Here is a 17022-nt window from a genome sequence, read left to right as displayed (position 1 = left end):
TTCATCGCTCTCCACCAAGAATGAACCGGATCAGGTTAGATTTCAAATCAGTTTTAAATATTTTAATTTAATAATCGAAGAAAAGGAAGAAAACAAATAACAACACACACTGAACTAACCTTATTATGCTCTATATCATTATAGTAAGGTTAGCATTATAAATTCAATTAGGACTATTAGGAGTAGGTATGCTGAGGTTCCTAACTTTTTTAAAGCTTTATAGCGAAATAGGCATGAGCAAGAGAGGGCATGAGTATGCGTACCTATTGTTGTATTCATTTGTTATTTGCTAGTTAGTTTCCAATGTAACGTCGCTAAATGCAGAATAATGTTCCTTCGTTTGGTACTCACAATTCATTAGCTACTTCTGTTCAATTACAGGTAGGATCTGAATTATCTACTTACTTTTACAAAATAACATTTCATTTATCATTTATGTCAGGTAAGTAAATACTCTTCCTTTACTGACATAAAAATTATTGTAGGTACGCACAAAGGAAAGAAGCGAAATGCGAGTTTACGGCCCGATTCGAACTTTAAGATAGGTCAATTTAATAGATCTAGAAACAATATGGATTAGATATGTCAGTGTCAAATGTGATGTTTCTTCAAACTAAAACGTCATTTTTGACACTGACACGTCTAATCCGAATCATTTCTAGATCTATTAATTATTGATGTATCTTAAAGTTCGAATCTGGCAGTATACTCGCATTACAACGTAGGATTTTTGTTCACTGTGCCCCAATAACTTTCATTTATATTACGTAATATTATTAACACGTTGATCGCTTAAGCTGTGGTAACCCAATATCTGGACCTCACCACAAATCTAATCCTACCTCGTCGCAAATTGACGAGGGTCAAAAATTCACGAAGGTTGGCATTAAACGTGCTGACGCATAGGCGCGTTGGAATTACGGCAATAACATCATTTTTTATTGAGTGTTAATAAAATAATCCTCTTTGAGTACTATGATAACATATGCTTTCTGCAAGGACTGTGTATGTACAGCGAGCTCCTAAATTACATGGACACGGTATGAATGAATTCATTTATAAAGTAATAACAGCAGGTGGAAATGCAATTTTACGGTGGATTTTAGTTTTATGTAAAAAAAAAACGTTTTTTTGTGAAAACTAGTACTCACCAAGGCACATTGCAAAAATTCGTTTTGACTGATAAAGGCCGTAGTTATCATAAATATTCAACAAAGGTCAACCATATTATTACTCGGGTCGAAAATTATGTAAACCTAAAATGGCAACGAAACTATCGCAACATTGGTCATTTTCTTGCAAAATTTCGTGCTATTTGCATAATGAAGGGTAATTAGCACACCACTAACTGTCGCTATTAAGGCGCTAGATGCGCATGTGAAAAATGGTTTATCTTTAGAGGCACAAAATAGGAGGCACATTCAACTTCACGTAGTTTTTTTTTTGTAATAGTAATACGAACAATTTTATGAAAATGGTTAATAATTTAACCGAAACGAAAATGACCAGATCATTTTATTTCCGTTTTTTTTAAATAATTGCTATAATTCATATGCATAAACCCGTTTGATAATTTATAAAGTATGTTTGAAAGTCGATCGAATAAATCGTGTAATTTAAATCCTATTTCTGCCTGTTGTGTAAATGTACAATGGAAAAATAAAATACAACCGAATTAAGATACTTTTCCGCTTGAGTTCAAATCACGAAATTCGGGAGAGGCGTGTGCTAAAATTATCATCGCTCGTTATATAAATAATAAGCTTTTCTCTTCCTTTTTATTCTACCCCAATTTAAAATCTTGGCAAACGAACCGGCAGGGACCGTCTTGGTTTTCTAATTAGGACATTTTCTTTCCAAAAGGTTATACCTATCGGTACCCTTATTTCTATTGGGCCGGTGCCAAAAAGATTACTGACTTCCGGTATCATATTGTGACTGTGAATTATTTTCTGTTTTCTATATAATAAGTTTTTCCCGTGTTACAAGTACCAAAAATACTTTAAGAAAGTCAGCTATAAGTTTAAGTGAGGATCATAGGAACTCATATGAAACAGGGGATTAATATAATATGCAAGCGAGATGCCTGATGATACGACTTAAAGTGTGTTTTGTTCGGAATAATTATCATAACTTAAATAGATTTTTAAATCCTCATATCCTCCTGTCAATCAGAAAGTGACGTATTTTATTTGAAGAATGGGCTCATATCTGACTTTAATGTTTGATTGCATTTGATCATGTGTGTCTATCATTCTGTGCTTTGTTTTCGAGTTGCAATATTTGCATTTTATTCCTCAGTATGTATTCCTCTCATTCTGTTGCTCTGTTTTCTTCCTGTATTGTTTTTATATTGAGGTGTGCAATAAATAGTACCTACTTATTTGTATTGTATTGTAATTAACCACGAAGTGAGCTGTCGGCATTAGAGACTCCACAATAAACAAGATTTAAATAATATTGTAGATATTTATGCGCAACGAAGGGCGTATTGTACAAGAAATACACAGTAAAATTAAAATATGTACCTTGGATCTGCAGTATGCGTGTCTAAGTCTAGTGTAAGCAGCTCCAAGTTCTCATCGTCAGAAACTCGCAGCCACGATACCTGGAACAATTAAGTTTGCTTATTTGTTTGCTTAAACTTCGCCCAGTTCGAAGTTGGTCAGCTACCACTTGATATTCGGAGATTACACAGGGTGTTTCCTGTAATAAGAGCAATAAATTAAACCGTAGGTTGTACTCCTCAAACTGACCAACATTTGTTCAGCAACTTTTGAAAATAACTCATGTTTTGAATTTTATTACACTTTAAATTTTATTCTAAGACGCAATGTATTGCAAATTTTGTTATCTATGTTTAAAGCGTGACAAGCAACGTCAAACACACTGATGTCAGCGTACATTGAAGGCAATATTTATTTTGTATGAAAAAGAGCAAGTCTAAAGGATTCATAATTTTTAAAAGTCGCTGAACAAATGTTGGTCAGTTTGAGGAGTACAGCCTTTAGTTTAATTTATTGCTCCTGTTACAGGAAGCATCCTGTATATAAATTAATATAAATTTAATACAAAATGCTACGGGAAGTAGTTCAACGTAATTGAATATTGTTAGTTGTAGATGTTAGTGGGTGAATCTGTTATATTACTACAGCAAAATCTTAAGTGAAAGATTTATATTAAACAATATATAAAATTTATATGACTATATCTTTAAACGAAAACATGCCTAACTATTAACTACAATACTTTTTTTCTACTCCAGCACTTAAATGTGTCAATTAAATGACTGACAGTGATATCTAAAGCAATGTCATTTGAATGCTTTGTCTATAGGCTCATAAGATGACTGCTAGCAGTCATCTTATGAGTATAATACAACTGCTTTATTTTTTTTAAAGATACAAGTTCCGATCATCTTGATTGAAAGAGGTATGTTTTCATTTACAATAATAACTCTTTTTTTTTTTAAATAATAACTCTTTTTTTTTAATAATAACTCATTTTTTTTAAATAATAACCCTTTTTTTTTAATAATAACTCTTTTTTTTTAATAATAACTCTTTTTTTTTATAATAACTTTTTTTTTTTTTTTTTTTTTTTTTTTTTTTTTTTTTTTTTTTTTTTTTGCTGCAGCTGTCATAGAAAAAGTAATGTATGCAACAGCTCATAATTGGTTCTTAAAATTCTCGGGTCTTTTTTTACAAAACTCGACTACGTCTCGTTTTGTAACTTCGACCCTTGAATTTTAAGAACCCTTATTATATCACTGTTGCATAAACTACTATAGTTGTAACACGAAAAATAAATAAATGTGTCTAGCTTTTATGAATGAAAATGTATTAAGGTGTCGCATAAATATATTTTGCCCTCTTGTTTTCGATTTTGTTTAATAATTGTCATAAAACTACTCAAATAGGTAGGTAATAAAAAAAAATATTCAGAAACAGGCCAATATTAATGTACACTGAAAAAAAGATATCTAAATGATGTTTAGATATCATTTTGATGTCAGTGTACGTCCGAATTGGCCTCAAAGGCTCGTAATCACTTGTTCAGACAAACTTGACAAGATATGGTTGAAAATGTTGAAATCTTCAACTCAACCCACGTTACTCACATTAAAATGAAATCAGTATTTAATATACATTTGATATTATTCTCAAAAATAATGATAGCTGGTTTTTTTCTACAGAAATTCGATATAAAATAACCCGTTGTCGTTGTACATAAGCAAAGCATCGCAAAGTTTTATGGTGGCGTAGCTTTATACCACGTGAAGGATAAAAACATTACCTTTTTTATTCATAATAAATGTGGCGTTTCCACAGAAATATCTACGTAATGTTAGAAAACATTTAATTTACATATTGTTTCCGCAACATACAACATATTGAAGCACGTACCTCGATTAGTGTAAATGCATTCTACTCGCGACCGTCCCGTTTATCACTAAAGCACATTTGGTTAATGTTAATCACATGAATTAAGCAGCACAGATCATTAATGAACTATCCATCCGTGTGTATATTTGTTTACATTGATGCGCTAAATTATTGGAATCATTATCGTCGAATTCATTCTCTATGTTCCATAAATATTACATATATACACGATATTTGACTTAGTTGCGTAATTAGTTCTAAATGGGTAATGGGTAGGCATATAATGGATCAATAGAAATACGTTTTTACCTTGCTTATTAAAGAAAAAGAGATTTATAGTTGGTAAAATTAATAAAGGTTATATTAAAAGGACATTAGTATTGTTGAAAATACTTTAGCCCTGACTATTAATGCTAATTTAAAACTCGTAAGGGCAGAATGCTGCCTGTAAATGGAAAAAAAAAATCAATTTAACATTGTAGCCAATAGTCACGAGAAAGGTTATCGGCATACGTATGACGTATGTAACCTTTGAATGTCAATTCCATTTCCCCAAACAATCAAGCCATATCTAAGTGTTAGCTACACGTTGCTGTAATAGACAGGTAGCATTTTCGTTTTGGTTATTCTGGTGGCCATTGTACGAGTAGTACTGATTGATATAAGAAGCATTTCTGTTTATTATTATTTCTAGTGTGTATGGTAAAAATTATATATTTCCTTAACATAACTATCGTACAAAAATTAGAATACCTATATAAAAAAGTAATGTAACGCTTAATTATAATTTAACGCTATGCTTGATCTATTTATAACTTTCCAGGTACAAGAGTCAGAAACTCGAGGCCCCTTTTAGTAGATATATTCCAAAAATATATTTGATTATAGCTCGGTTGTGTAATAAATGTAAAATATCTGGGTGACCGAGCTGCGCTCGGAAAACATAAAAAAACTCGAAAATGCGCGTTTTCCCAGAGATAAGACCTAGCTAGATCGATTTTTCGCCCCCAAAAACCCCCATATAGCAAATTTCATCGAAATCGTTAGAGCCGTTTCCGAGATCCCCGAAATATATATATATATATATAAACAAGAATTGCTCGTTTAAAGGTATTAGATTAGATAAGTGAATGAAAACCCTTGTATCGCCAAATACCAGTCTTTACTTGTAGTATAGTTTTTGTTGTTCGACTAAGTTATGACATTCTATCAATTTTCGCGAGTACTAAGTTTGTATCCTCCAATAATTTACTTTTCACCTCAGCAGCTCGAACAAGGGTACTTTGCTACTTAAACACAGTGAGCAAAATCGCATTTTGCTCACTGAGTGAGACAAGTTGACATTCAAGTGACCTTAATATTCAAATGTCATTTCAACATGCGGGGTCTAATATGAGTTCGAAATACTTGGATTCTATTATCTCTGTCCCTTTTACGTCGTTAGCAAAAAGAATGAGACAAAAAAAGATCAAACGACATTCAACGGTATATTGACGGTTTATAATAGACCCCCGAAAGACGTCAGAACGCATCGTTCCAAAACACATACGAATATGAATTCTTAATAATTAATTAATGAAAATAAAGTTTAAGATTTGATAAAAACTGATAAAAACACTATATTTTACATAATTTATTGTACGGTTAAATTAATGAACTCAAAAAATACACAGAATATCACGTAAAATAAATAATTATACTTTTAAGAATCTCTACTATAGTTCACAAATAAATAGTAAGTACAATCATTTTGGAATAATCATTTATTTACAAACAAGATATATACAGTGTATTACTAAAAGAAATTAAAAACTAGCTTAAATCTAAAATAGGCCCTTGAGGCATTGTACCAAGGATGCTGGCGACATTTCCTCGCTGTATCGCAATGCTGATACGTTGTGCGAGGTAGCCGCCAGCTCATCGGTCACCAGTTACGTCAACCAGACGCTTCGCGATTTCTGCGAACAACTTATGCGCGCTGGGACCCCATGGACCTAGAGTTTCAACTCCAAATGGTACAAAATGGTACTCTCTACCGAGGCTCTTATATTTGTTACAATGATTTTTATTTTACAAAATAAAGTTGTCGATTGAAGTGTCAATCAATTGATGGTCGTTGTTTCCATATATGTACATATTACCTAATTTTATTGAAATTTAATACGTTTTGTTTTTGTTTTTGATTGTGGTAATTAAACTTAATTGTTAGTATATCTTAAGAAAACATGAGTAAATAGGTAAGTGATGAAGAAGGATACAATTTTTCAGGTTGTCTAATATGTTCTCACTGCTGAGGTGAAAAGTTTTGTGAACTACACGAGATCAAAGTTATTTACAATATCTCGTGCGCTTTTGAGTCCCTTACTACGCTCAAGATTCTAAATTACTATAGAATCTTTCGCTTCCACGGGACTCAAAATTAAGCACTCGATGAAATATCAAACTTTTATCTCTTGTTGTACAAATAACTATTCCAGGGTTCCAAGCTTCAGCGGTCTTGGAACTCTCGTTATAATCACTTTGATATTGAAGCTTTTTAAGTTTAATGGCATTCAAAATAATAATATTGATCCTCATAGTTAATAATATAGGTATAAGATGGTGGTTAAGTGACCTATCCTTTTTTGTTCGTTTTAGGTGTAGATAAAAAGCTACGCGAATCTAAGCATGAGGTTCTTAATCAGCCACTGTGATTAATTTGTAATAAAGAGAGGTCATTTTTATACCGAATTAAGGTTACGATAATAATACATGCTCACTTCTTCGGAATTCATACTAATGCTAACAGATCCAAGTAGTCATATTTATAACGTTTTATTCTATTTCCTGGAATCAAACTCTCACATCAAAATCTATTATTTTTAAGTGTAAGCAATTCAAAATATTAAAAATATATAAAATAAATAAACCAATCGAACTATTTTTCTGATTTGATCCGCACTTTTTAGTTTTTTCTTTTCAGTAATGTTCATTTAATTATGCACTAACTCTATTAGATTTAAATACAAGTTACGGGTAATACTGCAATGGATTTTATGTACTTCGTGCCTGTGTTGTATGAACAATCAAACATACCCTTTTATCTCTTAGAGCGGTTACACGACAATCAAATACGACAGTCGCACCCGTATCGGCATCTAGTGTATCGTCTGACGTCACGTCGCCTTCAAACGACGGGGCGCGGAATCTGGAACAAACGTATAGGTATACATATATGTACATATTTAAATACTGTTACTAGTAAAATGCAAAAAGTTACATTTCAGCATAAATGTGCCCGGGGATTGAACTCGGTGCTTCGCTATTAGAAAGAATTTAAAACTTTACCGCTTAAAGCAGCGTTACAAAATTACTGCATTTTTTGCCAAGCACTCTCTGAGTATTGTCTCAAAAAGAGAATAGGTACTCAAACTATATGGAAACCACTAGGCGCTGATCTACATACTATGGCTCCGCCATTTTGAAAAATGGACGCATGATGACGATGGCAATAACTGAAAGGATAAAAAAGTCTACTTAGTCATCGAATATGCTCACAAAATTGCTCACGAATTGTGACACCTGTAGAGGAGAACATCCGGACATATGAAAGCAGTTTTTCCCACATGCTAAAACGGAGACCTTCGCTATCGCTTGATCAATTAGATTTTCTTACATTGCTATTTATTTACTTTTCTTTACTTTACTAAATTAGTTTATTATAATTTTTTGCCTGTTGTATGCTCTCCTAAAATAAAGCAAGTCAAAGGATATTACATAGATTTAGGCAGCCTTAGACTAAGAAAATATGTATGAAAAATAATACTTGACAAAGAAAAATTACCGTGAATTCTGAATGCGCCAGATGTATAAAACTCATTTTCGTCCCTAACAAGACGATTTACGAGCGCTCGCTTTTGATATTTATGTGCCAAATTTGTGTAAACTAAAAATGGGTGCCACCGTTTTATTTTTCTAAGAATATCTGCGGAACTTTCCCTTAATTTTCAGGCATTCGATCAAATAGAGAAATTAATTATGTGTTTAGTAGGTAAACGATGCTTTGCCTGGCCAGGGGGTTCAAGGCGTTAGCCCGGATTGCTAAAGACGCCGGTTCGAATCCGGCCTTCAGCAGTGGAGGGCTTCGTCACTTTTTAGGGTTCCGTAGCCAAATGGCAAAAAACGGAACCCTTATGGATTCGTCATGTCTGTCTGTCTGTCTATCTGTCTGTCTGTCTGTCCGTCCGTATGTCACAGCCACTTTTTTCCAAAACTATAAGAACTATACTGTTGCAACTTGGCAAGTAGATGTATTCTGTGAACCGCATCAAGATTTTCATACAAAAATAGAAAAAAAAACAATACATTTTGGGGGTTCCCCATACTTAGAACTGAAACTCAAAAATTTTTTTTTCATCAAACCCATACGTGTGAGGTATATATGGATAGGTCTTCAAAAATGATATTGAGGTTTCTAATTTTTTTTTAAACTGATAAGTTTGCGCGAGAGACACTTCCAAAGTGGTAAAATGTGTCCCCCCCCTGTAACTTCTAAAATAAGAGAATGATAAAACTAAAAAATATATATGATGTACATTACCATGCAAACTTCCACCGAAATATGGTTTGAACGAGATCTAGTAAAGTAGTTTTTTTTAATACGTCATAAATCCCCTAAATACGGAACCCTTCATGTGCGAGTCCGACTCGCACTTGGCCGCTTTTAATATACTGGGTGCTTTCTGTAACAGGAGCAATAAATTAAACTGTAGACTGTACTCCTCAAACTGACCAACATTTGTTCAGCAACTTTTGAAAATAACTCATGTTTTGATTTTTATTACACTTTTAGGTTTATTCTAAGACGCAATGTATTGCAAATTTTGTTATGTTTAAAGCGTGACAAGCATGTCAAACACACTGATATCAGCGTACATTGAAGGCAATATTTATTTTGTATGAAAAAGAGGAAGTCTAAAGGATTCATAATTTTTAAAAGTTGCTGAACAAGTGTTGGTCAGTTTGAGGAGTACAGCCTTTTGTTTAATTTATTGCTCCTGTTACAGGAAGCATCCTGTAGTGACATCTATTCCAGTTTAAAATCTGTCATATTTGTTTACATTATTTGCCACTTCTATTGAATTCCAATTTATACGTTGACACTTAATTAACCACTAACAACAAGAAACAAGACGTGTACTAGATATACAAACGTCTATTTTGTCGCCTACCAATATAGGTACTCGTTCACCTGAACAGAATCTGAGTTTAACTGTCGCCCGCGGTATTTCCGGACCGATACAACCTGCAAACCTTCAAGAATAGAGCGTAATCCCATCTTAAATTCCAGAAACGCACTCATAACCCCTCTGGTGTTGCAGGTCTCCATGGGTGACGGTAATTGCTTACCTTCAGGCGATTCTTCTGATCATTTACCTCCTATATCATAAAAATATTACCATCAGGCGATTTATTGCCAACGTTTTATTCTGAATATTATTTTTCTACTGTCTTTTGTGCGAAAGCATTTAAATAGTAGATTGTTAACCAAGGGATGACAGACACCCATTTTCGTCGAGATAGTTTGGTGCTCGAACGCAGTTAAATACTCCACTTAAAAAAAGCGGCCAAGTGCGAGTCGGACTCGCCCATGAAGGGTCCCGTAATTTATGACGTATTAAAAAAAACTACTTACTAGATCTCGTTCAAACCAATTTTCGGTGGAAGTTTGTATGGTTACATCATATATTTTTTTTAGTTTTATCATTCTCTTACTTTAGAAGTTACAGGGGGGGGACACATTTTACCACTTTGGAAGTGTCAGTTTAGAAAAAAATTATATTAGAAACCTCAATATCATTTTTGAAAACCTATCCATAGATACCCCTCACGTATGGGTTTGATGAAAAAAAATTTTTTGAGTTTCAGTTCTAAGTATGGGGAACCCCCAACATTTTTTTTTTTTCTATTTTTGTGTGAAAATCTTAATGCGGTTCACAGAATACATCTACTTACTAAGTTTCAACAGTATAGTTCTTATAGTTTCGGAAAAAAGTGGCTGTGACATACGGACGGACAGACAGACAGACAGACATGACGAATCCATAAGGGTTCAGTTTTTTGCCATTTGGCTACGCAACCCTAAAATGAGCTTTTAAGCGATATCATCAAGAATCACTCTTTATAAAACATCCCAGAGATCAAAGTAAAATCTTTACTGAAAATTATAACACAAACAGCGAGGGCGCTTGTGCCATGTTAATCTTCCACTGCAATCCTTATCTCGTAGTCGTTCTTCTTATTTAGCCTAAAATGTTTTTTAAGACGGGAAACGCTATAAAAATATATTACGTCTATTTTGCTAAGGCACTAGAAATAAACGAGGTCCAATGTATTTGTATGACGAAAACAAAATAAATGTTGGAATAACAAAAAAATAAAAGTCTTATTCCGCCAGTTATTTGTAATGACTCAAACGGTAGGAAACCCTTAATCAAAAGCAATTGACTCAATTAGTTCTGTTATTTTTATGCCCTTATTGACAATGACTATTTCTTTTCTTTTATTATTAGATATTTTTTTCACGATAAGCTGTCGCTTGAGACTCCGTTAAATTGCTTATGATGCGTATTTTATTCTATTGTTAAGAGGAAAATATTGCAATATCAGGGAGTATGATTCACTGTTGAAAGGAACCCTCCTATAATAATAGTGAAACATGATATTGATATTGTGTACAAAAGTACACAATATCAATATCACCTCACGCCAGAAATTTCGACATCATTTTGATGACTTACTTTTGAGAGAGGAATCTGTTACGGGTAGGTATGTTGTTTATCTAATAAGGACGAAAAACGAACACATTTAGAATGTTTTCTGACCATCGCCCATACTGTTAAGACTGTACATCGGTGGACCTTATGCCTTTTGTAATAAGGTCCACCGATGTTCAGTTAGGAATGTTGCTGTTGGTATGTATCTCTGCATTTGGAGTCTCTATAAAAAGCTATTTTTCTCATCTATTGATCTCTATTGGTATCATCTGGATACCAACAACGATAATTTATGTAGGTATCTCAATTAATTTGAAAATAGGGACCCCTGAAAATACTTATTTCTTTCCTTTTTGTACTCACAAAAGTCAGAATACTAAACACGCACGTGTAATACAAAGGGCTTGTTTTTCACAAAGGGAAAAAGTGTGACTGAAACGCGAGCCGTTTCATTCAAACTGGTAACTTTGTAGACGTGCACCGAGTACAAATCTACGGAGGTTGTTACACCGTTTACGATACCATGGTTGTATAAAAGCACGTATCATGTTCTAATGTGGTGATCCCTATCGACCTCGACACCAATCTTCTAATAAAATAAGCAGTCGCTGGTCACTATGTCGACACCACAGAATATATTAAAGAGGTTAGAATGGCTATCGCACGCAGTTAATATCGGAACCGGTGTCGCCGCTCGTTCCTCTCCACATTTACTAACACTCGCGCAACGGTAGTAAAAACGTGGTGAATGGATACGCCTCCTTTAGACAGATTTGATGTCTGGCTTCTTAATCTGAAGGTTATTGTGGCGCAAAAAGGCATGTTTACTTCATTTTCGGCCAGCGCGGGCGAGTAGCATGCAAGCGTTTGCTCAAAACCGGCGGCGACACGTACCCTGCTCGCATCGCCATTCTAACTTGTTCTGTGGTCGACACTAATCATGTAAAAAACCATGTTTTAGTTGAAAAGGTCTTAAGGCCCAGTAAAACTTGCTCTTGTCTCACTCTTAGTGAGAGTAAGAATGAGCGAAAACATGAGTAAACGGAAGAGCGTGCCTTGGAGCGCGGATATCATGTTTTATTATTAATTTAATTGTATTGTACGTTTAAATAAAATAAATAGTAATCGATACGTGATATGGCCGATTGTCAGAAGCAATTTTCATATTTTTAGCGTTTGTGCATAATTTTTTACATAATTTAAGCGTGATTTGTGCATTATTTAACCGTAAAGAGGTACTTAACAGACAGACAGACAGACTTATTTTTGCGTTTATAATATTAGTAGGGATAGATGCAAACAAACTTTATTATCCAAACAACAAATAATTTTAACATACGAAAGGTTTAAAATTGTTGCACATTTTACTAGTTTAATTTGTTAAACATAGTTTATTTGTTTTCTTTAATGCTTTGTGGTTTTACACCTCGTTTGTATTTACTTAACACCAATTAATTAATTTCACATCGCACAATAAGAACAGACTAACGTGAAATAATAAAACGCATAACGAAATAAATTTAATATTGCTTAAAGTCATAGAATTACACGTAGCGGTATAACTGAAGCCTATTGCTTGACTTGAAAAAGACGTTCATTGGACCTGAAAATGAGATAACGTAGGCCGCTAGTTAATTAACCGAAATTAGTTCTGTTTAAGCTACGCCAGCCTGAAGGCTTCATTTGCCAAGGTTTGTTTTCATATAATAGAACCAATCGTCTGTTAGAAATGTAGGATTACTTGTATTTATAATAAAAATAGGCCAAACCAAATAAAATATGCGTGCTCTACTCGTATTCGATGATAGGCGAGGAGAAAAATATCTAAACTGCTACAGAAAACTACAGTTAAATATGTAGGCAGAGGTTTGGTGCAGATTTACTTTAAACAGACGAAAAAGTGAAAAGTACTCCAGTAACTCCAGTAAAATTGATTATTTTATATTTCTCAATGATCCACCTATAGTGTCCCTACGTAAGACACATTATATACCTAGGTATTAATAGTACATCAAATAATACGTGTGTACCAAAAATCTAATAATAAAGAAGCAGGGCAGCTTGTGGCGAGCTGTTGGGGAGTAACGACCCCACGGACCCGAGTGCTCCCGAGAGTCGGTCAGGGTTTCCGTCTCCGGCGTGTCTTCGTCGGTCGGAGTGGACCCCAAGGGGACCCGCAGGACTCTCGGCTCTGGCTTGCCTTAATTGGCCATCCAGAGAGGAGTCGTTAGAGCTATATGCTCCAGGGGTGGAAGTGAAAGATGCATAAGACGCGAGTTGGCACAGAGCCGCTCACACCGATGTTGCTCCTGGTCGTCTTCGCGACGGCAGTTTCAGGGGCCCATCTAGTGCGCGGCAAGTCACCACCTGCCTCGATAACTTGTGAACACATTGTTATGGCAGGTGTCCGTACGTCTTTGTAATAACCCAGTCTCATAGTCCACCCAAACTTCAATCCATAGACCGGTATACTGTTCTCTTTTTCTACAATAGTCCCAATGCCTGCTGAGACCGGTTCATGGATGTCTATTGTTGCACCTGTGAACGGGTTCCAGCAGGCATTCTACATGACATAAAAGCTCTCCAAGGGGCCTCTACGTGTTGGATCTGTGTCTCCACGCAAGCCTATCAAAAAACCGTGATTATAGGCCCGTGATATCCAAGAAGAAGCATATTACTGAATAACTCAACAAATAAATATACTTATACTCATTTCTTGGATTCAAAACAGGTCGACAAACTGTTTGCTTCCTCATCATTAATTTGGGATGAGCAGCTGCTATCAACTTTACTGCGAACTTTGGAATAGTTTTTGACTGTTTTCGTAAAGCTCTCTCATAGTTTGGTATCAAATATTAAGCAGGGGATAGAAATAGTTACTAAGTTTTAATTGTAAGTGCGAAATGGCTCTGTAAAAGTTATTTTTGCTATTTGTCAAATGTCGAAAGTTTATGCATTATGGTGCATTGCGAAACAATTATGGAAATTTAGCTTTTGTATGTGGCCTGCCTGCTGTCGCATAAGTTAAATTTGCTAACTTGTTTATAATTAGGTATTTAAATACCTTTTTTAGGGTTATACCTTTACCAGTTTTTAGGGTTCCCTAGCCAAATGGCAAAAGACGGAACCCTTATGGATTCGTCATGTCTGTCTGTCTGTCCGTCCGTATGTCACAGCCACTTTTTTTCGAAACTATAAGAACTATACTGTTGAAACTTGGTAAGTTGATGTATTCTGTGAACCGCATTAAGATTTTCACACAAAAATAGAAAAAAAAAAAACAATAAATTTTGGGGGTTCCCCATACTTAGAATGAAACACAAATGTTTTTTTCATCAAACCTATACGTGTAGGGTATCTATGGATAGGTCTTTAAAAATGATATTGAGGTTTCTAATATCATTTTTTTCTAAACTGAATAGTTTGCGCGAGAGACACTTCCAAAGTGGTAAAATGTGTGTCTCCCCCCCCCCTGTAACTTCTAAAATAAGAGAATGATAAAACTAAAAAAAATATATGATGTACATTATCACGCAAACTTCCACCGAAAATTGGTTTGAACGAGATCTAGTAAGTAGGTTTTTTTAATACCTACGTCATAAATTACGGAACCCTTCATGGGCGAGTCCGACTCGCACTTGGCCGCTTTTTAAACAATAGCAACACTTTACTTTAAACAAGAGCTTTTTAACAGAAGTCATTAATAATGAATTGAAGTTGTTACTTAAGTTACTTTATTTTCGAATACAGCTATTCGATGCTTATTTTAAAAATCTCGTTATCTTTTAAACATAATTTATTTCATAGAAGAGTGTCATAAAACCGTTTACAGGCTTATAAAGATTTACAATAAAGGTAACGACTTTTGGAAGCCGACTATAAAGTTGATGACTACGATAAAATGATGCGAAATGATAGAATTTACATTATGTGAGGGAGCGTTTGATATAATTAATGATAATTTTGGCTTGACAGCAACGTTTGACAGTCATATGGCCTTTTAAATTTTTGACATAGGCACGTATTGTCCTTAATCCTGCCCTAGGGTGGTAAAGTAGCACCATATATACTGTAAAATATCTTGCACTTCGATTTGAGTGTTAATTACACACGTATTATGTCCTAAGAAGCTGACATTGTCTCCACGAATCATAGGAATACAGAAATCTATAAAAATTAAGAATAAAATAAAGAACGAGTAGTAATGCAATCCGTAAACCACTTTTATATCTTACCGATATAATAATTATACTCACTTGTCATGAAAGTGCTTGTTGTTGGTCGCATACGAGTCGAAGATGTAGTTTAGCATGGGCGAGTCTGCTTTCCCTTGCTTCATTTGCTGACGCCTGGGCTTCGACGTTGGCAGTCTCACGCCACTTCGGAACATAGTCGGAGGAGTCATGGCGGCTTTTGTTGTAGTTGTTGAGGGACCCGTGTCAGATTCTGTAACAAAAGCCGACAATTAAGATTTGAATTGAAATTGTATGAGGAAGTTTTAGTGCTACCCACGTATACACCTTGCCAACGAACAGAACTTTAATTGTTAAGACATTGGACGTTCGTAGGTAAAGTATTGAGCTGCCTATTGAAACTAAACCCTAAAAATCAATGTTAGGATAAAGCGAAAATAAAACAGGGTTTAAGTGTACGGCCTTATATAGAGCATTAAGGTGACAGTCCATTTCCAACGGCAGCTGCACTACTGTTCATTTTACTATGGAAATTTACAGTAATACCGACGCGTTCAGTACCAGTAGTGCAGCTGCGGTCAGAAATGGAATGTTACCCTTAGATAGCGAGTATGGCGCGTCCGGCGTGGCATCGAGCGTCACTGAGACTACGACCATAATTATGTTTGCGGACGCCGCTCCGGACGGGGCTCGTCTGGTCGCCGCTGCTCGAGCGGGGCGTCCGGTATGGCGTCCTAGCTCCGGACGCCCCACTCAGTTTGCAGAATACCTGTGGCGTTAGTTGGTGGTGCGATGGCCCTGGTGAGTACCGCCGCCATTAGCAGCAAGATGCGGTGCATGCCGCCGCATCCTACCCGCAGAGCAGGCGCCCTGGAACAACACAGCCGTTGTAAATAAATCGATGAGAATATACTGTTTCAAATGAGGCAATATGTAGGTAGGATGGTATTACAAAACCTGAAATGGATAAACTGCTAGGTTTAGGCTTGGAACATCACCTTCTTATCTTGTGTAGGTTTCTATATTAGGTACCTATATTAATTAGTATATTTGATTTTAGTATATAATACATAATCTTTAATAGAAAAAAACCGACTTCTCTAACTACTAGCCTAGCCCACTTAACGGCGCTTATAAGTACTTTATGTTTATTGACGCTAATAGTATTGTATTGTTTAATCTCATAAGTAATTTCAGTATACCAGTAAATGTACCGATTTCTCTTCTGTACTTTAGTTTCTTTAAATTTCCGTTTATTTATTTTTATATACATTGTACGTGACATTAACCATAAACCAGAATCTCAAAAAAGAATATGAAATATTAGCAACATTTTTTTATAGATATAATATTGGATGGCACCTTATCCTAATTCTTAGGTAAAGAACAGCCTATTATATTGTTGTTAGAATCTATGTTTCAAGAAACAACAATTTTCCATGCCATTTTTCAAGTGTAGATGTTACACCTGACAAAAAGGATTTTACAGAACTGCAACACATTTTCAAACATAAAAATGCCGTGAAGTAGTTTCTCATATTAGCTACATTTAGAATAAGAATAACAATTCGTTTATTCATGGCAAACTAAACTGACTACATTTAATACAAACGTATTACAAAAAAGTATATTTTAAACAGAAATTACTTATAGTTTACCACGAAATGGTCCCGCCTCAGCATAAACATT

General features: G+C 34.9%; 1 protein-coding gene and 2 long non-coding RNA genes across 3 annotated transcripts in view; 2 read left to right on the top strand and 1 right to left on the bottom strand.

The window, feature by feature from the left end:
* The window catches only part of LOC134662201 (uncharacterized), a 216802-nt gene that overhangs the window by 13917 nt on the left and 185863 nt on the right, over nucleotides 1-17022 (top strand). The gene's annotated exons all lie outside the window — the stretch shown is intronic.
* Nucleotides 1-17022, bottom strand: part of LOC134662052 (uncharacterized) — a 58153-nt gene that overhangs the window by 18109 nt on the left and 23022 nt on the right. The window contains exons 2-5 of the mRNA XM_063518324.1: nucleotides 16103-16203; nucleotides 15397-15586; nucleotides 7461-7572; nucleotides 2529-2608 (exon numbers count right to left, since the gene is read on the bottom strand). Of these exons, the coding sequence (XP_063374394.1) occupies nucleotides 2529-2608; nucleotides 7461-7572; nucleotides 15397-15586; nucleotides 16103-16203 (483 nt within the window). The remainder of the gene's footprint in view (nucleotides 1-2528; nucleotides 2609-7460; nucleotides 7573-15396; nucleotides 15587-16102; nucleotides 16204-17022) is intronic.
* LOC134662194 (uncharacterized) lies at nucleotides 6202-14438 on the top strand. Its single transcript, XR_010098029.1, has 2 exons — nucleotides 6202-6400; nucleotides 14262-14438. It is a non-coding gene; the product is annotated as an uncharacterized LOC134662194 (long non-coding RNA).

This window comes from Cydia amplana, chromosome 1 (assembly GCF_948474715.1).
Source record: "Cydia amplana chromosome 1, ilCydAmpl1.1, whole genome shotgun sequence".
In the NCBI taxonomy this organism is placed as follows: Eukaryota; Metazoa; Arthropoda; class Insecta; order Lepidoptera; family Tortricidae; genus Cydia; species Cydia amplana.
The sequence above is the reverse complement of the archived record's forward strand: the minus strand, read 5'-3'. Positions and strand labels throughout refer to the sequence as shown.